Source organism: Acomys russatus, chromosome 24 (genome assembly GCF_903995435.1).
Source record: "Acomys russatus chromosome 24, mAcoRus1.1, whole genome shotgun sequence".
Taxonomy (NCBI): Eukaryota; Metazoa; Chordata; class Mammalia; order Rodentia; family Muridae; genus Acomys; species Acomys russatus.
The window spans coordinates 60,235,865-60,262,960 of record NC_067160.1 but is presented as its reverse complement, the minus strand read 5'-3'; the positions used below and the strand labels follow the sequence as shown (position 1 = coordinate 60,262,960).

At 50.9% G+C, this 27,096-nt stretch overlaps 1 protein-coding gene across 1 annotated transcript in view; it reads right to left on the bottom strand.

Moving 5' to 3' along the window:
- The window catches only part of Col5a1 (collagen type V alpha 1 chain), a 148,011-nt gene extending 121,939 nt beyond the window's left edge, over positions 1-26,072 (bottom strand). Inside the window, 1 exon segment of the mRNA XM_051166957.1 lies at positions 25,535-26,072. Coding sequence (XP_051022914.1) covers positions 25,535-25,643 — 109 coding nt within the window. The 5' untranslated portion in view covers positions 25,644-26,072.
- Between the last annotated feature and the right edge of the window lie 1,024 nt (positions 26,073-27,096).

The window sequence follows — 27,096 nt, the reverse complement described above, 5'->3', positions numbered from 1 at the left end:
ACTGCCAAGAAAGTGTGTCATAGAGGGGCAGGCTCAATGCCAGTCTCTGAGTACGGGCACTGCCAGCAGAGTCCACTCATTGGAGGGAGTGACCTGACAGCTAAGTGAAGAACCAGGAGGCTCTTCTTGTTTCCTCACAGACAGTTTTACCTCATTGTTCTTAATGAGGTGGGGATGGTGCCAGGAGACAAATAACATCCTGTGAGGCTGGCTGTGCATGTGTGGTTCATAGGGTCCTGGGAGGATTCAGAAGGTACTGTGGTCTAGGCTCAGCATCTAGACAGCCATGAAGCTGTGTTAGAGATGAATAACATAACTGTGCCAGTTGCAAGTCAGACCACAGGTCACTGAGCCTGCTGCATATAGCTCTAGGCTGCCTTTCCTCAGCAATGACCCATGAGCACTTGCTATATCATGGCGTCCTGAAGGACTGTGCCACCTATGATCCATTCCATAGTCAGGCAGGGTCAAAAGGTGTCCTATACCAAGTATTTCCAGACACCACCAGAGACAGAAGCCTTCTTGGATGTTCTGACAGAGTTTTCAAGTCTCACAGGCAATGAAGGCACCATCCTTGATAATATGCTCCATGGACTCAGAACTAACGAATAAACCGCCACTAATGAACCAATGAACAAATAAGCCACACACTAACAAACCAATGAACAAATGAGACAAACCACTAACGAGCCAATGAACAAATGAGACACCCACTAACAGCCATATGAACAAATGAGACACCCACCAACTAACCAGTGAACCCACTAACCAATAAACAAATGAGACACCCACTAACTAACCAAAGAACAAATGACCATCCACCTACTAACCAATGAAAAAAACCAACCAACTTAATCAATGAGCAAATGAGTCAGCTAACAAATCAGTGAATATGAATAACCAACCAGTGATCAAACACAGCAACTGGTGAAAAAACTCACCAACCATCTAATCAACGACAATGAGCCAACCTATCAATCAATGACAAACCAACCAACTAGCCATTGAACCAACTACCCAATGAACAAATGAACCAGCCAACAAATAGAAGATGTTTGTGGCCTGGGGACTAAAGGCAATCACTAGTGGAGGAAGCCTTGATGGTGACAGGTGCAGTATCTCGGTGAGGAGACAGATGCCAGGCCACACTAGCCTAGTATCTCCCCTTTGAGTAGATTGTATAGAAATGTTTGTATTGTGCCAAGGTGTGCAAGTTTACTTGTGAGATAAAAGCAAGATCCATGCCCATCAGAAGGAAACTGGTTGGATCCAAAAAGCTGTCCCTGCGAAGACTGAGTGGGAGGGGCCAATCCATACAGCCTGACATGGGAAGGTGGCCCAGGACAACACAGCTAAGAGGACACAACCATGTTCAGAGACACTGATAGCATGTAGCACCCTGTGTTAAACCAAAAACAGAAACTAATGGACTCTGAACACACCGACACAGGATCACAAGCAAATGACTACGGGCCCACAAGACTGCACAGACACATGCTCGCCACCCACCAACATTTGCTTCTGAAGAACTGCATATGGGTCGGTATAAAATTTGCACAATTCTTAGCACAAAAATATATAAGTATGGGCATTTAAAGCACCCATAGCCCTTTCATTCAAGTGTCTGTCAAGTGGTGCTGTCCCCTCCAGCAGAGGTGAGAAAAGCATGTGACCAAGGGGGTGCACTGTTAGATTCTGCAACCTTTGTTTTAAAAGCTATGGCACCTGCCTCTTCAACTCCTGGAGCACAGATATCAGATACTCTGAAATCCAGAAAATTCTGCTAAGAAGGTTGTGGGTGAGGAATCATCCAGGCTCCCAACCACCAGCCAGGCCTGACTATGCACTCTGGGAAGCCAACTTGGAAGCTGATGGCTGGGCCATCACACCACTGACTGTGAGCTAAATAGGGAGACAAGCCAGCCTGGCAAGCCACACCCCATAAGTGGATCCACAAGCACAATACGAGACCACAGCTGTCTCAGAATATGGGATTTCTGGTGCCTATCGGGGGTGGCAAAGATAAACATTACAAGGAACTAGTGAAAAACAAGGACGCATATTTGTGGCAGTAATCCCCAGGCAACACCTTGCAATTAAGGAGGGTAGACAAACAACTAACACTCAGTGTCACTGATGGATAAATACGTTCAAATTAAATCCAGATCTCTTTGTGTCCATTCAAAGTGGCACAGGTAGCATGGATGGGGATTCTTGCTTCACTGCAGAGGGCAGGGTGTCAGTCTGCCAGCAGGGACTTAACACCTCCAATGCAGGCACTCCCTCTGCACTGGGGTACGCATCTCACCCTCAATTCGAGAAGCACAAACAGGGTCACCACACATCTGAACACATGTGCACGTTTGTATACAGGCAGGTGTGCACACACAGGAATACACACTCCTTTAAAAGTGATCACACATGCACACCATTGTGTGCTCTCCCACATGAGGTGTGGGGTGGCATCTCATGGGCTCAATTTCCAACTCTCTGACGACTGGCAATGTGAGCATGTTTTCAGATGTGTACTGGCCATCTTCACATCTCTCATGAGATGGCTGGTTTTAAATTGGCCCATTTTCTTTCTAGAAAGGGCTGTAACTATGCTTTCTAGATCCCAGATGTAAATTCTGTATCAATACATGTGTTGCAAATATCTTACTGCAACTATCTCTCTGTTTTCTGAAAAGTGTGAGGCTGTGTTGTCCATGAAGACGCACCAGCATTCCCACCTGCTATGGCCTCCAGCGTTTAGGTTAAAAGTCCTTCCTCACTCAGCTGAGACTTTACGGGTCTAAGTTCTAACTGTTGTCTATCAGAGTAAGAGTCACAGTTTATGTCTTTGCAATTGCACATCTAGTTGTTTATATACAAGTTGTTGATAAGGACCATCTTCCACCACGAGTGCCTTGATCAAAATCAAATGATCATGCCAGGCATGCTGGTGTGCACCTTTAATCCCAGCAATCTGGAGACAGGCAAGTGATCTCTGAGTTTGAACTTCAAGTTCATCAATTCAGGCCACTGAGCTCCAGGAACCTGTCTGACTATTTCCCCCACCAGGTCTCCCTCACCCACCACCAACATTACGGTTACAGACATGCACCACTGGCCATGTCAGGCTTATATGTGGGTTTAGAGGAATCTGGCCAGAGGTCCAGCCGAGGCTACATAGTGAGACCCTGTCTCAAAACAAAGAAACAAACAAAAATCATATTATCTGTGTGTGTGTGTTTATGTATGTGTATGTGTGTACAAGTGTATAAGTGTGTATGTGTGTGAGTGTGTATGTGTGTGAATGTGTATGTGTGCTGTTTATGTATGTGTAAGTGTATATGTATGTGTGAATTTGTGTGTATGTGAGTGTGTGTGAGTATGTATGTGTGGTGTTTATATATGTGTCAGTGTGTATATGTGTGTGCAAGTGTGTGTATGTGAGTGTGTGTGAGTATGTATGTGTGGTGTTTATATATGTGTCAGTGTGTATATGTGTGTGAGTGTGTGCATGTGAGTGTGTGTGAGTATGTATGTGTGGTGTTTATGTATATGTCAGTGTGTATATGTGTGTGCAAGTGTGTGTATGTGAGTGTGTGTGTATACTACTCATGTACTTTGTCCTATCCAGGAGTCTGTGCCTTTGTGTCAACATTGCACTGCTTTGATCACTACAGATAGCAAGCCTTAGAACAGTGGTTCTCAACCTGTGGGTCATGACCCCTGGGGGAGTCACATATCAGATGTCCTGTATATCAGATATTTACATTGATTCATAACCGTAGCAAAATTACACTTTTGAAGTAGCAATGAAACTAATTTTGTGGTTGGGGGGGTCACCGTAACATGAGGAGCTGTATTAAGGGGTCACAGCATTAGGAAGGTTGAGAAGCACTGCCTCACATTGACACAGAATGAGTCCCCTAACACTTTTTGAACAAAGTGGTTTTAGCTATTTTATGATTTTTGCATTTCCCAGTAAATTTCAGAATCTGGGGAGATAGCTTGGTTAGTAAAGTCTGTGTCCTACAAACATGAGGACTTGAGTTCAGATTCCTCTAAGCCCAATATAAGCCTGGCTTGGCCAGTGGCGCATGTCTATAACCGTAATGCTGGTGGTGAGGGAGGGAGACCTGGTGGGGGAAATAGTTAGGCAGGTTCCTGGAGCTCAGTGGCCTGAATTGATGAACTTGAAGTTCAAAGAGACTCAGCCTCAAAAATAAAGCATCAACTGAAGAAGACACCCAGCATCAGCCTCTGGCATCCACATACATGCATGCACATTTGCACATACACACAAACATACACATACACTACACGTACACAAAAAGTTCAGAATTGGCCCCCTGGCTGTTTCTAAGATGTTAGCCTGCATCCCATTCGATCTGTGGGCCAACTTAGGAGGAAGGATAGCTGAAGGGTGTAAGTCTTCTGATTGGTGAACTTGCTATAGCTCTGCGTGTTTAGATTCTGATTTTGCTAATGATATTCTATCATACTCGGTATACAGGCCCCACATGTTTTGCTATATTCTATTAAGTTCAAAAATTCCATATTTAGATGCTCTTGTAATAGTTTTTTAAATTTTCTATTTCTGATGCTTATTGCTTCAGTCTAGATATGCAACTGCCTGTTGTATATTGGCTTCATAGATTCCTTTGGGTTTTCCCTTAGATAACAGTCATTTACAAATAAAGACAATTTTCCTCCTTTCTTACAATTTATAAGCCTTTCATTTCCTTCTCCTGCTTTATTGCATTGATGAGTATTTCCACTTTAGGCTGAGCTAAAGCATGTGGCCTCACCCTGCTCCTTCATCTGTGTTCAGCACAGAATTTCACATTCAGGAACTTTATCAGATTGAAGAAGTGCCTTTTATTCCTTGCTTATTGAGATTTGCTCATCAGAGTTTAACTTTGAAAAAAATCTTGTACAAAGTACATGTAATACCCAAATAGGAAAAAAGTAAATATATCAAGGTGTTCATTTAGGAATGTGTTTGACTACAACTAATAGTAAACATCATCATCACCATCACTATCATCATCATCGCTACCAACTTCACTGTCATCACTACCACCATCACCACTGTCATTACCATTGTCATAGCTGTCATCACCATCACCACCATCACCACCACCACCAGCAGCATCACCACCACCACCACCACCATCACCAACAACAACACCATCACCACCACCATCACCAACAACACCATCACCACCACCATCACCACCAACAACACCATCACCACCACCACCATTGCTGCCGCCACCATCACCACCACCACCAGCATCACCACCAACAACACCATCACCACCACCACCATTGCTTGCCACCACCATCACCACCACCACCAGCATCACCACAACAGCAGCATCGCCACCACCATCACCAACAACAACACCATCACCACCACCACCATTGCTGCCGCCACCATCACCACCACCACCAGCATCACCACCACCAACACCATCGCCACCACCACCAGCATCACCACCACCACCACCATCACCACCACCACCAGCATCACCACCACCAACACCATCGCCACCACCACCATTGCTGCCGCCACCATCACCACCACCACCAGCATCACCACCAACAGCAGCATTGCCACCACCATCATCACCACCACTACTATCATCACCATCATCACAGTCATTATCATTGTCATCACTACCGCCATTGCTGTAGCTACAAGTAAGAGATTCTGACACTTTCGTCTCTTCTATACTTCTTGGTGCTTTTCCATGTTTCTATATGAACACATATTGCTTTTATAGCACTTTAAACAGAGAAGGAATGTCAGTCAATGCCCATCAGGAAACAGCACTACGTAGATAAATGCCCATCCTCTTGTCATGTCTACCCCAAACAGCAAGATGGTTCTAGAGCCCATGGTCTTTGCCTTGATAATGGGCAATTTTCACTTGGACTTTCTAAAACAAAACCACTTTTTCAATTCTCAGGGCTGTGTACATTTCACAGGAGAGTGACATCTGAAGCAGGCCACCCCACATCGTAAGTCCACCCAGCGTCATTTGGCAGTCTTCGGTCGGCCTCACACTTACCCTTTCAGATTGAAATGTGGACAAAAAGCAAATGTGTCTCTTGGCTGCCAGCTCCTCCCAGCACCAGCAGCAAGCTGGCATTGCCTTTAAATTCTCCTTAGAAGAGACTCTCTTTAGAAGCAGAAGAAAATTGGCCCCTGGAAATGGTTTAATAGCTATTAGATGCTGAAATGATAGCAACATAAGGGAGGAGACTGAATGGAGTACAGATGCCAGCCACCCACAGCCCTAAACTGAGCACATCACCCATTCACACAGGGTGCTGTTGGATCACAGACTGCATCCTATCAGGAAGCATTTGGGGGGTTCTGTTTACAGGCTGCCTGGGTTGTTTTCAGGTCTTTGCTTGCTGTTTGCAACCTTTCTTACAGTTCTTTCTGTCCCTCTATTTGACTATATGCATGGTTCCTAAATACTCTAATCCACTTGCACAATGCAAAACTATGCACTGGTCACTCTGACCCTCAGACAAACATCTCACACCACACACTAGGACCAGGAAACGTTTTTTTTTTTCCATTCCCAGAGCTCAGGGTCAGCTCTGTGAAGGAAAGGCTCCAAGGCCAAGGAGCAGGACCCAGACGCCTTCTCCTTTTAAACCCATGCCCGGGCTGAACACTGCCCCCTCTCATGGCTCTCAAGGTCTTCTCACGAGTAGATAGGCAGGGATGCTCTGCATCACTGTGCAGGCTTGTGAGCTGCAGCTTGCCCTACTGGGCATGAATGAGCACGGTGCATGCAAGTAGCTGTACATTATTAGCATTCTGGGCAATGCCTTCCTAAGAACAGGCTGTAGAGCGGCCTTTCATGACACCCATCTTTCTCCAGATCAAGCTGACCCCTCTCCCACCCTGCTCAGCAGCACCCAGACCACCCCACTACCTTTACAGATACTTCAGCCTCTGATGCACTTTCTTCCAAGCACAGTCAACCAGTGGGACACCTTGCAGGGAGAAGAGCCTGACACCAGCAGGATGTGGTAAGTGTGCTCAGTGGGCCCCAGCTAGGACTTTACCAAATATGGATAGCCAGAAAGAGACGAATAGAATGGGAGCATGGTGGTTACTATCTGTTAGATGTCCGCTGGGTTCTAGAAGGTTCCATCATGATTTCTGACTAAGGGAAGGAGAGCTATGAAGCATAGAGTATATGTGTGTGTGTTCTTATTCCCAAGAGTTCAGCTATTCATGTTCCCCCTTGGCTTGCCTCATAGTCACCTAAAGACCTAAGGGACTCAGCCAAGCTGCATCCCGAACTTTAAGCAAAAGTCCCCTGCTGCCTCTCCAGACCCAGAAACAGCAGATTGCTTCTTCACGGTGGATCGAGACCCTTCATTTTACAAGATGGGGTCTACTTGAGCTTGACACCTGAGGGGCACCCAGGATGTGATAACTAGGTGTTAGCTGCCCACCACAGCAGGAATAGAATTCAGCGACTCCAGGGCTCTACTGTTCCTATGCTTGGTATGTGTGTCAGTATCTCAGAAGTCATCCTAAGGGAACAGTCAGAGAGGCGGGAGGTTCTTCCAGAAAGCCGCTCACCAGCTGGAAGCTGTGCAGATCCAATGCCAGAGCGCAGTTAACTCAGCTACAAGTCTCAGTCCCCAACTATGACACGGGGAAGGGAGGTCCAGAAGCAATTCAGCCATTCTAAATGACTTTTATTACAGCATACTGTCACAACTGGCCTGCCTTAGCAGTCGTGCATCTGGAACTGTGCCCAGTCTATGAATGAAAGCTCTCGCCACAGGTATGTATACAAAGGATCAAAGGCAGCACCCCCAGGCTTCTCTACAATTGTGGTTTCAAGCATCCCCCAGGGGTCTTGGAACGTGGATGAGGTGGAGCGGCTGTACTTACAATGACTTCTCAATGACACGTGAGGGGGGCGGGGGGGAACATGACACTTGGACAACTCTTATTCCTGAATAGATTCACTAAAAGCCAAAAGCCAGTCTGCAGAAAAAAAGGCTCCAGTACCTGAGCAGAAAAGTCGAGGGAGCCAAGGCTGAGCCCAGAGACCCCAGTTTCCAAGCGACTCTATTTGAAGCATGTGGTGGCCTCAGTTTCTCCTCCTGTAAAATGGGTAGTGGAGAGTGCTAGGGCCATGGCAGTCAGCTGCCACTTTCACCTCCATGACAACATGGAGAAGGTGCACTGCTGATGAGCTTATCCTGGGTTTGCTTCATGAACTTTTTCGTTTGCTTGGTTTGGTTTTGTTTTGGTTTCGGTTTTTGAGACAGGGTTTCTTGGTATAGCCCTGGCTGTCCTGGAACTCACTCTGTAGACCAGGCTGGTCTCCTTGAACTTCGATATCTGCCTGCTGCTGCCTCTCAAGTGCAGGGATTAAAAGCTGTCCCCACTGCCACCCAGCAGCTTCATGAACTGTTTTTTTTAAACATCACTTTTCATTATGTGCATGGATGTGTGTGCACATGTGAGTCCAGAAAGGGGCATTGGATTCCGCTGGAACTGGAGTTACAGGTGGCTGTGAGCCTCATAACACTGGTACTGGGAAACGAACCGAGGTCCTCTGCAAGAACAGCATATGCTCACAACCGCTAACCTTGCTTTATAGACTTTTAAGGCCACACATTGCTTTTGCTGTTATTTCAGCCAAAAGGCATGCATCCCAGAGCAGTCACTTCACACATCATTGCCTCTGTTTCCTGTAGCCTGATGTCAGCCTGCTCCCCAGCAGCACACATCAGGGGTCCTGCATTCATCTCTCAAAAGAAGTAGGTAAGAACTGTGGCCTGGGAGCCTGCTACCGACTCTGGGGGTGTGGGGAGGCGCCAGTCCCGAGATCAGATATTTGAGCATCCTTTCCCATGACTGACACATGTATAAGAAGGGATCTGGGTGTTTTCCTCCTGGAAAGGGAAAGGAGGTACTCGTAATGGGAGAAGCCCTCTTCTTTATTAGGCTTCACCTCACATTTCTTGAAGACAGGCCCTGCTCACTGAATCAGAAGGCTTTTAAACTCCATCGCTCTCTGCGCGGTGTCCTGTCATGCGGATGCACCATAACGCATTTAAACACCTCCCCTGCAGCTAGTCACAGTGGTGTATGCCTGTGATCCCAGCACGCACTGAGGCCCAGCTACTCAAGGAGAGCCTGACTGGACAAATGACTCCTCTCAGTGAGCATGCAGGCGTTCTGAGCTCTTCCCAGCAGCACTTTGCACAAACGGGAATGGTGAATAAACCACATTCCAAGGGACAGCGATGCTCGCTCAAAGGGCAAACACACTGTAGCATCTCAATAGCTACTGTTGGCTGCCTACTGGAGAAGGGCAGGGTACTGCCCCAGCTGCCAGTGCGTGCTGTATCCTTCGTCAGAGGCTTTACCTTCATGCAGTCCTTGTTAAAGCTCTACAATCTTCACATGTATAAGAATTCCAAATGTTTTCCTTCCTGAGAACTAGTCATACCTTTGAGTTTTTTAGTAATTTGTGGGAACTCTTTGCATATTATGCCATATTAACCATTTCCTGCCACATAGGTTTACGTTCTTTTCGTTGGGACTGGCGGCTGCTTTTACTTTTCAGCCAGACAGAAAAACTGAAATAATTCCTTTTTGCAATTTCTGAGGTTGGTGTCATGCAAGCAACATCATTTTCCCACTCCATCCCGCCCCACCACCTCATGGTCACAAACACATAGCTCCCATGCTTTCTTCTGGTGGTTCTGTGGTCTCATTTTAAAATGCACATCTTTGATCCATCTGGAATGAATCTAGTGCAAGAGGGAGGCAGGCAGGCAGCAGCATCTTTGCCCCAGATGGCTTCTTCATTAGCACAGCACAGCTCAGATTAATCACTTCTTCCAAGGCCCTGATGAAATTGCAGCCTTTCCTAGGCACCAAATCCCTGCCAGTGCCCTGGCCTTTAAGGGCAAGGGTCACACCTCTCAGACCTGCAGCTGATTGGCTTACAAGAAATGGGGTACACTGCTCACCAGCCCCTCAACATGTTCTCCTCCCTAAATGAAGCCCAAGAAGGAGGCCAGAGCCCTCTTGCTGCCACCCACCCCCACCCTGCCTCCAGCATGCTTTCTCTGCAATAGGTGGCTTGCTATGTGAGGCATAGAAACTGCTCAAACGTCCACCAATAAGGGAGACGCTGTAACAAACCAGGTACCCACAGAGGTCAGGATGGATGGAGCGAACCCTACAGCACACACCACAGAAGGACAGTGAGTCCTCCTCGCTGCTGCCTTCAGGCCTCAGGTTGTCACCTTCAGGGAGGGGTACCCAATGAGCACAGGGTCCCAGGGAGAGTGGTTGCAGGAGCTGGTACGGTGTCCAGGTACTCCCCAGGTAACCGCTGCAACAAGTCCCCTCCTTTCCTTATTCTCTGCACTCAGACCCGCAAGCCCTGACTTTGAGAACTATAGGTGTTTTTAGCCACTTCTGCATTAATTTTCCTTTTTTTCCAGGGTCACTACAATGAGATGCATCTTTTACCACAAAGCATATGTATTATTAAAGGTGGAGGAGGGAAACATACGGTGAGGTCACCCTCGGTGGGAACCCTAACTCTGCCGGTGCTGTCCTAACCAGGCTAACTACCCAAGGGGAATCTGTTCTTCCTCCTGGGCTGGCATGAGGTGTCCGGGTAGTTCAGGCCTCACACTGGGTAAAGCCACAGTGCTGCCATGCCCAGCTCCAGGATGCAGCTCAGATTTCAAAGACCCCTGTGGCACAGCCAGGATGTCAGTCACTCTTCTTCTTGGGGCTGTGCCAGCTGTGTGCCAATCACAGGTGTGTAGAGCCCACTGAGTTACACTTTGGGAAAGCGGTTCCCTTAATGGTTCTTTGGCAAAGCCACACACAGTGCCTTAGATGTTGCTGGTGCCCCCGGAGACCCTGCTGCGTTTAATCTGGGGGTTTAGCAGAGCAGGCAGGGTAGCCCCTGAAATGAGGCAGACAGGGTTCTTCTATCACTAATAGCTCTGGATTTTAGGCTCACAGTACAGACTCTGGTTTGGATTTGTGGCCCGGTAGAGACACAATTAACAACAGTTTTGGAGCTCATCAGTTGGCTCTCACCCAAGCGGGCAGCAATGCAAGCCCATCCCGTGAAGAGCTGTGAGAAAGAACTGAGGCCAGGGATGAGATCAGAGGTGAGGTAAAGCCACAGCGCTGTGACAATGAGAGTGGTGAGTCCTAGCAAGAACTCCTGCCAGCTAAGCTACGCTGGCATTGGCCTCCATGCCTACCTGTGATGCCCACCCAGGGATATAGGAGGAGCCCCACCAGTCAAGTTCCCCCAGGGGTGTAGGAGGGGCCCACCCATGACCCCCTGAGAGATGCAGGAAGGGCCCCATCAATGAGGTTCAAATTTGAGAGTCACTGGGAAGGGAACTCTATGTGCCCGGCTAAGAGCCAGGAATAATGATAGAGAAAACAGAAGCCAGTTCCTCTGGCCCCTACAGATGGAGTCCCTGGGCCAGTACGGAGTGTCAAACGGGAAGGAAGGTGATGGCTGGACGACAGCAGGACACGGGCATGTTGCAAGAGCATCTCAACAGACACTCAATCTGACATAGCCTGGGGGAGGGGAGGGGCTGCATGGACCAGGGCTGCTTGGAAGGAACAGTAGGGTGCCAGGGCTGAGTGGGTGTGGCTCTGCCCTGGCACAACATCACTGGAGAAATCAGACCAGGAAACAGTTTTATAAGTGACTGGCAAGAGGTCAGACCGCCTCTCTGCCAAGGAATTTATCTGCTGGCGAAGACACTGATCAGACATTAGCACTGAGGTAGAGAGAGCAGAAAGAGCAGGGTAGGGGCCTGGTGTCTTCTACGGGCTTAGCCTTAACCCAGGCAGGGAGGCTGGGTGCACACCTGTGTCTAGAGCGAGGAGTCCTTTACCATCTCACTTCCCACCCCCACCCCCACCCCGAAGTCCTGGAAGACAGGAGCTGTTCAAGAGGCGGGCTCCAACAGAGTGGGTAGGTATTTAAATTATTGCAAAGCAAGGCTAGATGTTTTTACGGGGTGAAATGGTTGATCCTGGAATTAGATAAGCTGGATGCAGCAGCTGCGGGATGGACACTCTGAGAGGTGGCAGAGTTAACTGGCCAGCAGAGAGCAACGGAGAAAGGCCTAGATCCCAGAAGAGCATCCATGCATGCTCAGGCAGGCTCTTTGTGGGCGCAGACACCCAAGGAGTCCTTTCAGGGGCAGGCAGCAAGCGTATGGGGGCCACATGGGGTGCAGAGTGCAGAGAAATTAAGTAAAGCTGGGAATGTGGCTCAGCTGGTGGAGTGCTTGTCTAAAGTGTACAAAGCCCTGAGTTCGATCCCCGGTGCTACATAAAACTGACTGTGGTGGCACACGGCTATAATGAAAATACTCAGGAGGTGGAGTCAAGAGGATCAGAAGTTCAAGGTCATCTCTGGCTACACAGTGAGTTTGAGGCTGGCCTGGGAGTATAAAGAAAGCAAGTAAAAATCACCTCATCACGGATCTGGGCCTAGAGGTCCTGCTCAAACTATGGCATCAGCCAAGGACAATACATGCAGTAAACTTCGAACCCCTACCCAGATCTGCCCAATGGACAGGATATTCTTCACAGTTGAGTGAAGAGTGGGGACTGACTCTCACACAAACTCTGATGCCCCATATTTGACCACATCCCCTGGATGGGGAGGCCTGGTGGCACTCAGAAGAAGGATGGCAGACTACCAAGAAGAGACTTGATACCCTATGAGCATATGCAGGGGAAGGAGGTCTCCCTCAGTCACAGTCATAGGGGAAGGGAGTAAGGGGAAAATGGGAGGGAGGGAGGAATGGGAGGATACAAGGGATGGGATAACAATTGAGATGTAATATGAATAAATTAATAAAATATATTTTTAAAAAATCACCTCATCCCCAGGAGGAGGCAAGACACACTTAGCCATGTGCCCATGGGGCTCTCTGGAGACAGCAGATCATGCCAGAACCTACATGCCTGTCACCATGTCCAGCTTCAAGCCTGCTACGTTCCTGGGCACCACAGAAAGACCCAGGGTGGTTCAAATCGCCATAGGGACTGTGATGCGCAAGCAACTCTGAGCCCAGATCTGTGTCTGGGAGGGGACAGTGCATAGGACCTCAAGCCAAATATTCTGATCCACCACACCTATGGGCAGACTCCATGGCTGACCTACAGTCCCTAGATGCCTCTGGAAAATGCAGGGCCCCCTCTCCCTGACACCTTCTCCCTGCAGGTATCAGGGCATCTATACTCGTAGCCTGGCTCTGCAGCAGCTCAGGCTGCCTTTCTCAGATGGCATAGGCATCATGGGCCAGAGCTTTCCCAGGATTCCCAACTCCAATTGTTACTAAATCATGGCTACGTTCTTGTTCAGCAAACACCCTGGACTTTGCCAATTACTTTCAGCTCCTCCCAGGAAGGATTCACTAGGCATAATCCATGCCGGTCCACTGTGAGATACAGCAAACTCCAGACCTCTCTGCTTCTGTGTGGCCTCAACTCGGCCTCCTTAGGTCCCCACCACAAGCCTCTGAAGGACGTAGACATCTTCCATTCCACTGCACATGAAGAAACTAAGGCATGTGGTGCCTTAAGTCACGCTGGTTTCCGGAGCCACAGGAAACTCTGAAGTGCAATGCCACACTTGGCCTCTAGGTGATGCCAACTTCTCTTCCCCCAGTACAGTCGGAGGCCTGACTTCCAAGCCTTGCTGCCACTCCACAAAGCTAGGGCCATTTCTGCTACTGTGTGCTGGGAACTCTGGTCCACTAGGTGACCTGAAGATCAAAATGTCTAAGATCACAAGTGCAAGGTGACCTTTCCCTCACTTTCCCTTTTAGTGTCCGAAGTACACAGTGGGGCCAGGCAGGTGGCCTAGACAGCAAGCCCCAACCCACACACACACACACACACACACACACACACACACACACCACAAATAACAAAATGGCGGAAGTGTCTTCAGTTATAGGAGCAGAGCCTCATGGGTCACACACTAGGACAGCCAGGTAGGCAGCCAGGCATTATTCTCTATGGTTTTTCATTTTATTTTCTGAAAAGCTCATGATTTAAAGATGTGGAGCACACCCTAATTAACTTCTCAGACCACACCGAGCTTCCAGCTCAGCTGTACCAGCTTAACTCTTGGACCCTTGGCTGATGACTCAACTCCCACTCTGCTTATGTACTTAAGGGGGCCCACCCTTGCCATGAGCATTTGCCTTTCCCAGAGCAACCCCACACACTCCTTTCATCAGCTGTCACTGAGATGGAACAGACAGCCCTTACCTGGCCATAGCCCCCCACTATCAGACCTTCTTCCACTAAAATGGAAACGGTGACTCAGACTCCTAAACAAACAAGCTGCTCACAGCTGGATGCCGTGAACAGCAAATCCGCAGAGCTCTCCAAAAACAGACCAGACCAAGCAAAAGACAGAAACTCAGGGCTGGGGGAGCTTTCAGAAGCAGTGCTCAAGGACAAGAACCTGAGCCCCAACCCTGATCACACACACACACACACACACACACACACACACACACACACCACAAATAACAAAAAGGCGGAAGTGTCTTCAGTGGAGACTGAAATGTCTCCCTGGCATCACTCTTCTCTACTGTTCCTGTCACTGAGCCTGAATGCCACCCTCAGGATGGACGGTCGTTCCCAGAGCACAGATGTTGTCTTAAGGGCTCACACTCTGTCCCTCCCCAATTTCAGGGCTTCTGTGGGCCTGGGTCATCTCCCCTGGGAAACAAGGAGGGTGGGGAGCGATACCTCCCACTTCACAGCCAAGCTCTTTAACCTCATGGGGTCACAGGTCACATGACAGACCATGGAGGGGAGTTGTGAAACGGCGTAGAGACAGGAACAGGTGTCAAAATGAACTATGACCAAAAATTAATTTCAAATCAAACGCATCATGAATCTGAGGTTTCTCTGGCAGTGCCCGCCTCTGGTGCATTGTGTGACTTCACTGCCACCTTGGTTCTGGACACATAAGCACACGCTGTGCACTGTGTTTGCCTCAGCTCAGAGTCCAGACTACTCCACCTCAGGGCAGCAATGCTTTGTCTCTATGTAATGTTTTCTGCTCTTAAAGAGGTATAACGATTTAATCACAAACAACAAAGGCTTTTATTTTTCCCAACCACCATCCCTCAGGAGCAAGTATCAAATTAGCATATCTTTAGATTGCATTATGCTACAGTGTTTGATTTTTCAAAATTGATATTTGAGCTGCTGATTTGAGCATGAAAACAAAATCTTTTTTGCTCATAAAAACAAAAATCATTACGTAAATTCTGACTTGGGATTAGGGCAAAATTCCCAACAATTTATCAAATGGTCCCAAACACACCTGGCCAACTTGTACTATGCATGTGTATGAAACAGCGTTCTCAGCACTGACAATCATAAAATCAAGATATTGAGCCTGTAAACACCTGAAGCCACCAAACAGCTGATGGTGACAACATTCAGCCCAGATTTAATCTTCATATAAAGATAAATAAGTGTAGCCATTTCATTAACATACAAATTTGCTCTCATTTTTAATAGATGGCATATTATGTATAGCAAAGAATTGTTTGAAAATAAATTTCCCCTCCTGTATCAGTAATTGATTGCTTTGTGTGCCTGTTACAGTATATCTGTATATACAGGGCCACATGGGGAAAGGGTTCAGGCAAGACACACTTAGGAGCCCTTGGTTAGAAGATGCCATTAGGACAAACTAAGCAGGGAAATACTTGGGTAAGAGCGGGTAGGGGAGGGTGAGGAGGAGGAGTGGGGAGGAAAAGGAAGTGTAATGAGAAGGGAAGAGGAGGGGAAAGTGGAAAAGGAGGAAGAGGAAAAGAAGAAAGAGAAGGAGGCAGCAAGTTACCAGAGCCAGGGGAAGCTTTGGGGAATATCAAAACCCCAGAGCCTGCTGGAAGCTCAGTGACCCTCCCACCCCACCCATACCCCCATCCCCATCCCCACCCCCCTCCCCACCCCCACTGTCTGCAGTCCAGACACTGACCCTCCCCCGCTGTTCTGACCTGGCTGACTACAATGTACCTGAAGGAACAGATCAGGTGTCTGCTCCCCGGTTTCCAGTCTTTCTAAGGCACAAAAGGCAAGCAGGGAGAAGAGCCTTGGCTGTCCCCTAAGACACCCCAAGTGGCCTTTCTGCTACACTGTCCAGCAGTCCCTCCTGGAGCCTGCAAATCCACCTCAAGGGCCAAGCAGCTGTTTGCAATCGGCCCAGCCCTGGCCCCAAGCAAAGCAGATGGAGCAAGTCCACAGGCTGGACCCAGAGAGTCTCAGGGCACATGAGGACAGGCAGCTCCGAGGCTAGGAGACCAGGGACTGCCCCTCCCCATGAGCAGAGCCAGCAACAGTGAAGAAATGGGGCAGGCCTAAGAAGGCAGAAAAGACAAGCGTTCTCTACTTGCAGCCCATTTTCAGTGACTGCTCATGAACAGTGAAAAGCCAGCCAGCCTCAAGCCAGAGTTTGGTTACACTAACACAAAGGCTTAGAGGCATTTTATAGCACCTGCCAGGGATGGAGGTGGGTTCCCCTACCTATACACCACTGTAACAAAGATGTCTGGGGACACTGATGGGCATCCAGGGAAGACTTGGATGAGCCAACCATCATCGAAAGGAAAGAAAGGCCTTAGAGCTGAAATAGCACCCCCAGCTGGTTGGATTGGGTATAGCCACAGCCAGGGCTCCTTTTCCCCAGCACCAGGATTGTGGCAGATGGGCTCTTTTTGCCAGGCATCACCAAAGGTCTGGTCCCCTCTCCTTGCCACCTCTAATTTCAGAAATCCCGAACTCATCTGCCTATAATTTTCTGCAAGTGGTCTGAAGCTGGAGGCTGGACCTCAGATTCTGTAAGCCCTCCTTCAGAGCATCTGTCAGTTCCCACCAAAGTGGCCAGCTGGCCCTCCTGCTCCTGGGCAGAAAAACACCTATACTAACTCCCAGATGTCAGATGCCGGAGAACATGGGATGGCTCCAATGTGGCCCAGGGATTCATCCTCTTGGGATGCCCCCACCCTTGTTCTAAGGAAGGGACTGCTGCTGAGATGGTACTGTACCCACACACAGCAGCTTCACACATCACAGAAATTAAGGGGTGCTCTTCAATCACTAATAAAGACAAGCTATGTATCAGTCACAGGACAGGTCCTGCTGCCATCCACTCACTATTCATGTGGACTGAAGGCATCTCATCATGGATTCAATGCCCACAGGAATCTCACCACCTCTGGTCCTACAGTCAGCTCTGCTTCCAGACAAGCAATTGATGCGTTGATAAACTGATCAGATCAGAGAGATTAACTATCACGCTCAAGGGCCCACAGCCAGGAGTCCAAGCATTCTGTCCAGACTCACAGGACCCTTCGTTCTCCTGTTCTTTCAGTATATGCTAACTGTCTTTTCCAATGCCTGAGATAACAACTGAGCTGGTGGTGGGAGCAGACCCTCCCCAGGGACTGCCTGCTGTGCCCAGAGTTGTCCCAATAGGCCCTCAACTGCTCACTAGCATCAGAATTTGGGGGGATTGCCAGGGAGCCTCTTAAAGCTGGCCCTGTGAACAAGCTAGCATCTACAAGGCAGGGTCCTGGGGCCTCTGGCGCTAATAGCTACGTGGTGCCTGCTGTTTTCATGCTGGGTCCTTGCTGAGCACCTCCAGGCCCTTTCTGAAGGGAATGGACATGTCCACTGTCCTACTTTACTTTCCTCAAGGCCAGAGAACACCAGGCATGGCATGTCTGGGCGGGGTCACAGGCCCTCTGCATAAGGCTAGCTTCAGCTCTCTGGGGAACCAGCCCTCCACGGCATTCCTAGAGGGCGGGAGAGCCCTTGCTGCATTGGAGTGACAGAACAGGAACATCTGGGATGCAGCTTTCCTGATACAGGGCACAGTACACAGAGCGTCCATCTTGTGTCACGCACCAAGCAGTCGCTGCAGGTCCTCAGCCCCTAGCTTGGCTGAGTGGAGCCTGTTCTGTGCCTGCCACTCTGCTTGCCCAGGTGGCGGCAGCCACACAGCCAGGATAAACTCCAGGAGGGCTTCTCAGGCCCCCTATTTCAGAATTGTCTACTCAGGGGATAACTGAGCTGGTAAAGGGGGCTGAAGCCTGTACCATCAGCCTAGCCACAGATAGCTGGAGGCGGGGTGGTCCCAGGCTTCCCCGCAGTGCCTTAATAAACTCCAGGCAGTATAGCTCCATGTGTGAGCTCTGCAGGCTCCATGTGTGCCCCACACAGGTACATACTGACATCACATGTGTCAAACAAGGAGAGCAGCTACAGCAGGCACTGCAATCCCCATTCAGCTTGCGTCGGAGATGAGGCATCGTTTTATGCGCACTATGCAGACGGGAGAACCAAGGCATGGTAGGTGCCTCTGTTGTGCTATGTCCACAGGGAAGGGCAAGATGCAGGGGCCTTCCTTCCCAAGCCCTGACTGTGATCTGGATGTCTGAGGCCATGGGAAACAGCTGTCCTCTGCCCCTCTGGCCTGGAACCTCAAGGGCACTGACCCTCTCTAAGCTCCAACACTGCAACTCTCTTCATCCTTCCCACGCAGATGTGTCATCAACAAGAAAATGGAGTCTTGAGACCACACTAGCGTAGCCTAGAGGGAAAGAGCCTGTGGGTGATGATAGGCAGAGTCCAGAGAGGTGGAGGAGTTTTAGGGACATATGCCCAAAGAGCCACTAGTGAAAGCAGGTCATATCAGCAATCTGCTTAAGAAATGTGGGGTGTGAGTGGAGAGGCAGTGGGATGAGGCTAGGCTAGCGGGGGGCAGACCTGAGGGCTTTACAGAATATAGGGCCTAGTACCAAGTGTCAAGTTTCTCTCACTATCCTCAGTGCTAACAGACTGCCAGCCGTGCCATGCTCCAGAACCTCACAGTCCCATACACTCCAGTCCAGCCCTGATCCCTAAGATCGCTGCGAAGTAGGCAGGAGTTTACTGAAAAGCAGTCTTCCTTTTGGAGAAGACTGGATGTCCACAGAGACAGAAAAAGGGTAATGTCCGGACCCTTCAGCTGAAAAGAGTGTGTAAGGAAGGGGCTGGTGGGGCAGCCTGGCCTTCACACTGCTTCTCCTTACAATCGTTACCCAGCCAGGCCCCCCATGCTGAAATTCAGGCCCTATTAGGCGACCTGAGAAAACATTCCCCAAAGGCCCTTCCCTTATCAGTCAGCTTCCAAGAGCCAGACTAAATTCAAGGGGCTCTTCCTGTGCCCACCACGGCAACTGCAGGCTGCCCCATACGGGAGCACTGAGGACCACAAGCACTGTGCAGCTTTCCCCACATCCAACTTGTCTGCCGCTGCCCTCTGTGAGCTCTGACAGTGGAAGGGAATTAGCTAGGTTCAGCATGCAGCTGGGAACACGCCTGGACCACTGCCCTCCCAAAAGAGATGCCTCGGGAGTACCTCATCTAGTATCAGAAAGGGAGGAGAATGTGTGTGTGGCAAGGGCATTGCTATTTTTCTTAGTCATCAACCTCAGTCTGAAGGAAACAGGGGTGCCAGGCCACGGCCACCACACTGGCTTTTAGCATGGGTTGAAGGCTGTATACCAATATACATGACTGTGGTGAGAACTGCAGATGCAGAGAGCAACCTGGCCTGGCAGAACCTCCATGCACACATCTGGAAGGTTCAGTGCCACCCAAAGACATCTGAGGCACACTGTTCAGGTCATGCCTGGGGAGCACTCAGGAGCACAGGTGCTGTGCAGGTCATGACTGGGGAGCACTCAGGAGCACAGGTGCTGTGCAGGTCATGCCTGGGGAGCACTCAGGAGCACAAGCACTGTGCAGGTCGTGCCTGGGGAGCACTCAGGAGCACAAGCATTGTGCAGGTCATGCCTGGGGAGCAGCATTAAACGTGAAGATGAACAGGAGCAAAAAAGAACAACAGGGGAACGTGCCCTCTGCATCCATCCAGAGGTACCTATCTTCAAATGCGTAAGGCATGGACCCCAGCTTAGCACAGTGCTTCTGAGGCAAGCCTGCAAACACAAGCTGCTCTATGGGATTAGCAAGTGCTGTCTTTTGATTCTCCAAAGCTTGTTAGGGGTTAGTAGGAACTATCTCATGCTGACAGGGACCTCCGATGATGAGTACAAATCCTAAAGGCCGGTGAGTGTTTTCCTGCTTCCCACTTTAACTGCGCTTCATCTATGCAGTTGTCTGTCTCCTCTACACACCCAATCCAGAAGTTCCTCTCAGCTATGGATGGCTTCCCAGTTGCTCACCTATGCCCTAAAGCCCACAAAGGCTATAAGATTTAAACTCCAGTTTCCTCACTGCAGCACCTTCCTGACTGTCACCACATCACAATGTCCACTTAGGCTAAAACACTCACCAGTCTCATTGGGAGGTCACTGCTTTCCCAACTGTTCCCAGCAAGACACACACACACACACACACACACACACACACACACACACACTTAAATGCAATACAAAAAATGTTAAGAAACAGATCTGTAATCAGGAAGCAAAGGTGCCCATGCCATAACCAAAGCCATCTCTGACCCTGGAACACCAAGTTATTATGTTTTGAGTAAAGTGGGTCAGTCTGTGGTTCATGTCTTAGGTCTGAGTCACCAACTATTGGTAACATTTACCACTGATGTGGGCTCATTACTGAAGTTGGGAATGTTCCAGAAAAAAATGACTGTGCTCATAAGGAGCGGATGGTTGAGACTACATGACATGGGTGACAGAAAGTAAACCTGTGGCCTGCAGTACACACCCAAGAACGTGTCTCATCTCCAGTTCTTTCATTCCATCGCTTCCTCCCCAGAACCAGAAAAGGTGACCAGGAACCAGGCAGCCATGGAGCCATGGAATCCTGGCACATCCACAAGCTGAGCCAGAATTGCTACAAGCGCCCCACAAAGGGTTGACAGCAGCGGCACTGATTACATGGATAAAACAACTAGATGAGGAGTCCAGGTGTCACATGACATCACTGTCCTCATCACACTGGGGGAACCTGTGGCCACCAGGAGCTCCAGGGGCTCCAAGGTCACGATTATCTGCTCACCTCCCACCCTGCACAGAGTTTTTAAGGATAGCTGTGGAGGCACACATGCATGGGTGTGCTTTTATGCCCCCACACATATGTGCAGATACACACACAGTTGTTTTACACACGCAGGCATAAAGCACACAGAGAGACATGGATCCTACATGGGCAAGCTATTTTATATATATATATATATATATATATATATATATATATATATATATATAGAGAGAGAGAGAGAGAGAGAGAGAGAGAGAGAGAGAGAGAGAGAGCACCTGATGTGCACACAACACTCATGAAAACAACCCTGGAATTGACCTGGTCATTGCCTTCACACATACTCCTCAGGTGACTACAATGCCACCATGAGGGGACTGGCAAGTGTGGCACATGCCGATGAGAGTCACGGCAGGAAGGCAGGAGCTGTGTAGCACCTCCTTGCACTCACGCACCCCACCCCAAGCTTCTAGAATCTTAATGTTCAGAGAGGATTTAGGGGACACTGCCCTTTTCCTTTTGCAAATTACTACAGACCACATCTTGTGAGATGAGCTTGTGTCCCAGCACCTAGGAAGCATTTGCAGAGCCACCCAGTCAGTCTCAGGCTCCTCAAAGTGACACAAGCTAGTCTCCCCATTTTTAGGAATGGAAACTGAGGCACGGAGACTCATCCTAGCTGACCTTCAACCTCAGAGGCAGAGACAGTACATGCCAGCTTCTCAGCAGGCGCATCCGCTGGAGGTGCAGCACCAAGGAATGCCCCCTACAAATAACCAGCAGTTCTCACAGGCAAAGCCAAAGTGCATCCAGTCTGTATTGTGTCCTGTGCCTGCTAGCACGGTGCTAGGTCCTGCCTCCCATCCTGAACGGAAAGGGGATACCAGAGAGAGTTACCAAAGCTCTGGTGACCCCCTACTTGTTCTCTGTCTGTGACATTCTTGTTCTCTTGGTGTAGGGCCACCAAGGCAGACAGGAACTGGGGACCTGCCAACCAACTGATGAGGGGCATTCCAGCCCAGGGAAACAGAACAGGGTGAAACTCCTGGGATAAATTTGGAATATTCAACCAGAAAAGAGGAACAAGAGCAAGATTAAAACTGGAGGAAAGAGGACACAGTGGCTAAGGGTAATAAAAGGAAAAAGAGGTCAGGCCACCAGGGACCCCATGGAGATGTCCTCCAAGGCCCACAAATCCTACAGGGCCCAGCATGTTTGAGGTGGCATAAGAACAAGGAGAAAGGTGCCTGATGCAGGAAAGGAATGAGGAACCCCTTCACCACCAGCCCCAGCACCTCCAGGCCAAGTGTAAGCTAAGAGCCTGTGGTATTTGAAGGTCCTGCTGACTGTGAAGAACCTAGGTAGTCCAAAGGGAGTAGGGGAGCCCCTACACAAGGCCACGGACCTCCAAAGGGAGACAGAAAGGAAGGGGGAGAGGAGGAAGGATGAAGAAAATAAGGAAGAGGGAGGAGGGAAGGAAGGGCACGGGGAGGAGAGAGGGAGAGGTGTGGGAAGAAGCAGCAGAAGGAAGGAGCATAAACATTGCACTGGCCAAAGGGGTCACCTCATCTGTCCCCCAGGGCCCTGCCTGGCCTGGGCCCCCAAGATGGGATTGTAGCCCAGGGTACCAGATCTCCTGGGAGAAAGCTAAGAAATGGATATGAAATCAAAGAACAGAATGCTTGGGCCAGGGCCAGGCAAGAGGGTAGCTGTTCACTCATCGGGGCTTTGGCTCCTCTGCTGCTGAGACAGGTACCATCCAGCAAACTAGCCACCAGCATTAACTGTTCCCTGAGCCATGGGCAGGGGGCTGGATAACCCCACACTATAGCAAACAGTGTCCTGGGGTGGGGGAGATAACGCTGCCCTGATCCACTAGGCACCACTCACCATTCCTGATGTGTGGTGTGGGGACCAGCTTAGATCCTTACAACCCCTACTCTCCTCAACAATTGTAACCCTGCAAGAGGGTACAGGCTGACCCAGTGAGGGGATAAGGAATGGAGAGAAAGGCCTCCAGCCAGAGGCAGGGGCAGGCATCGGGCATCAGCTGGTCTCAGCTAAGGGTGTGGCGAGGAAGAGTATCCAGAAATATCTACAGGGTGGGGTAGAGAGGCAGTCTCTTGCCAGCACCGCAGAGCCAACCCCCTGAGACAACATCATCAGAGAACAGGCTGTGAGCTAGCCCCAGGAGGACACTCTACTACCACAGCTGGGTAGTCACAGCTGGAGAGTGCCCACCGCACCAACCAACCACACAGCCAGAGTAATGCACCCCGGAGACACAGAGGGCTTCTACAGGGAGCTGGGTTCCCCCACCAACTGGACTCTGTACAGAAAGTGAAGGAGGGATAGAGGGAGGAGAGTGGAGGGAGGGCCCAAGGATGTCCCTGTAGCCAACTCATTGAGTCACAGGAAATTTAACCATTCAATATCTGTCAAGTCTCACAAAACTTGGCTGGCCTTCCCCCCTGCAAATTATTGCAAAAAGCAGTCATGTGACTCGGGCCTACCAATAGCATATGGAGGAGATGACCTCAATTTCCAAATATTGGGGTCACGTTTCATTTCCCATCACCCCCCCTCCCCCGTTAAGACTTTTAGCGGCTCCCAGTGCAATCTGACTTCTCACTCCTTCGCACACTTGGCCAAGAAACAGCGGCAGAACTGTGCTCTCAGAAAACATCTGGCAGAGGGCGGGCAGAGAGCAAGCAGAGAGCAGCAGGGTTGGGTTGCACTTTCTCCTGATGTGCCAGCATCCAAAGTGGACTGCTGTCCCTCTGGTCGTGCCCTGAGGATGACTTTAAAGTGGGTTCCACCAAAGCAGCTTCTTTACATGTTTCTAATTGTCTATTTTGTCTGAAGCAAGACCTCTATCTAACACCACAGCCAGGGCCCAGGAGGCCCCTTCCAATTGGCTGCACCCTCAACAGCAAAGGGAAGTAGGGCTGGGGGTGGGTGATGAAGCAGAGAGGTGGGTGGCCACAGGGCAAGGCTGGAGCAAATGGCTGATGGCAAGAATAGCCTGCCAGCTTCTCCAAGGTTCCTCGGAAACCCCACCAGACCACGGGAGCAGCTTGTGGGGCTGAGAGGAAAGGAGGAGCTGACCCCATCTTGTCTCTCTTCCACACTTTCTGAGGACCTTCGTCACCCCCTACTTCTAACTGAACCCTGAAAATTTGAGGTCAGTTGGTCCAAGTCCCAGTAGAGTGGGCCCATACTCTCCTTTGTCCCCCGAAGCCCTGGAGCCCCTCCCACTCCCACTCTTGCCTATTCTGTACCCACCGGACACTAATGGTGCCAGGGAACAGGAGAAGAATATTGTAATTGGCCATGGAGCGTGGAAAATGACTCTCCCGCTAGCCTTGGAAGCACCAGCTAAGAAAAGCCCTGTCACTGGGCAAGGGCTGACCAGACCACTATCCGCTGCAGCCACCTGCTGTTCGGTGCATGCCTGGATGCCTTCCCACACTGGGCTATGGTGTTTAGGGGTCTGGGAAGATTTATCCCACACTAACTAACAAAAGTGATGCTGAGAACAACACTTCTGCCTAGACCTGAGCCTGGAAGTGCTGAAATACAGACAGGGACCGTCATCAGTACCCTCCTGCTTCTTCCCATTGGATCAGGGCTCCCTCCAAGGGCCCATCCTGGCAGGAGGAGCCTCACATCCGCACATCATCTGAGGCTCTCTCCAGGCCTGGTTCCCGTTCATCCCATCTTTGGGTAGTAAACCCAAGAAAACTACCTCTAAGGGGTTAGGAGGTTTAGAATCCGACTAGGAGCAGGATTGGCCTACTACCTCACAGGGCTCCCCTGTACCTCCTGAAGACTTGGCAGGGACTGGAGGGGAGCCCCATCCCCTGGGACAGCAGAGAGTAAGCCCAGACACGCGGGCAATCGGGAGGGTGTGTACCGAGGCAAGTCCAAAGCTGGGGATTCAAACTTCTAGGATCCCCCTTCACCCCCAGGAGTCCCCGAGGAATCGAATGGCCTTGACTCTAGGGGGCGGCCCTTCCCAGCTTTCAGAAGGGAAGTGTCTGCTGAAGGGCTGCGTGGGATGGATGCAGCCGGTCGCCTATGATGTGGGACTAGGAATGTGAAGTTTGGGGACAAAAAGTGTGGCCAACTCTGCTCAGATCTAACACGAGGTACACTCTTCCTTGACTCGAGCGACAGCCCCACCCAGCTGGCCCTGTTAGAGGAGGGGGCGGTACACCCGCCGCGACGGAGTTGGCCAGGCTCCCTCTCCTGGGCCCCCAACGAATGGTATTCGTAGTCTTGCCCGGTGCATTCCACAGGCCAAGGGGGAAAGTTCTGCAGGCACGGAGGAGGCGGGCGGCGAACGCGCCTGAGATGACAGCGGCGCGGCGGTTTCGCGCGCATCCTGCAGTGCTGGAGGCCCGGTCCGCTGTGCCCCTGGAGCACTCTTACCTGCGCGGCTCGGAGGCGGCGCCCACAGCAGCAGCAGGAGCAAGAGCAGCGGCGGGGACAGGAGCGGGGCACCCGGGCGCACAGCTTTCCAGCGGGTGTGTACGTCCATGCCGGCGGGGTGCGCGGGCCGGGGAGCGGGGGCGTACGCGAGGCACCGGGACCAGAGACACCGCCCGGATAGCGGACGCAGAGGGGAGCGCGACAACTTCAAGGAGTCATAGGAAGCTCGGCGCCCGCCCAATCTCCCCCGCGGTGGTGGCTGTCCAGGAAGGGGCGGCGGGCGCGCTCGCCCACGGCGCGGGGATCGACTATGGCCCGGGACGACCGGGACCCCCTCGCTGGCTGCTCGCGCGCTCCCTGTCCTCCTCCTTCTAGTCCCGTAGCCTCCTCGCCGCTGCCGCCCCGCGACCCGCTCCCCGTGGGCGCTCCGCTGGAGTGAGGTCCTGCGCCAGCCGCGGGGACGAGGAGTGCAGACCTCGCCTTCGGCGCCGAGCACTTTTTCCCCCTTTCCCTCCCTCCTTTGCTGCTGGCAGACACGGCGGAGGCTGTCGATCCCCAACGCCCGCAGCAAATCAGAGCCTGGCGACCCGCTCAGCAAGGCCGGCCCCCGCCTCCCACTGGGCGCCGAGGGCGAGGGGGTGGGGACAGCGGGCGAGTCGCGGCGAGGAAGGGGCTGGCCCGAGGCGGGAGCGGACGTGGGACGGGGGCGGCGCCCCCGTTCTTTCTCCCCACTCTGGGCGGCGGCCTCCGGAACCCGGTGGCCCACCCTGGTCCTCGATTCTTCCCGCCTCAGGTACCCCGACCTGGCCAGACTCCAAGACCCAACGTTGAGGCCCCCCCCCCGAAGTTTGATCGCTTGAATTCAAGACGGGGCCGGTGGGGGGGAGAGGGAGAGAGAGGGGGAGAGAGAGAGAGAGAGAGAGAGAGAGAGATAGATTAGGGATGAGAAAGAAGCGAAGAGAGTATAGTGAGAGTACAAGAGATTCACCTACCACGCGGAACTTTCTCTTTAAGGAGGAGTTCCGAGAGCCTCTCTTCTGGGCGGAGACACAAGCATTTCGCTAGTAGGGGCTCCTTTGACTGACTGGTCAACGCACTTCTGAGGATCTGCCCTTCGCCTCTCCCCCCAACTAGATTGTCAAGGATGCCCAGAAGAGCCTCAAGTGAACATGGAGTAGCCAAGTTATTAATCAGGTGAAGGGTAGTCTCGAATCCTACCCCACCCTCTTCCTGCTGCCCCTGGTGGCCTAGTCACTTGTAAGGAAAAGGAAGCCAAAGGAGAACCCCCCTCCTAGAGCTGACAGCTGGAGAAGGGAAAGGGGCTTCCAGCTCCCCATCCACAGCAGAGGGAGACAGACTTCTCCCGGCCCAGGAGGCCCTGCTAAGGCCTGACTCACCGCCCTGCCCTTCTCCAAGAGCTTCAGGGCTTGTTTAGAAAGAATCGGAGTGAATTAAGGAGGCTTTCAGACTCAAAGCCATTGCTGCCTTTGAACAACACATTGCAGCCTGGGAGGATTTGGGAGTGATGGGGACCTGGCTGGGACTCCTCCTCACTCTGTTTA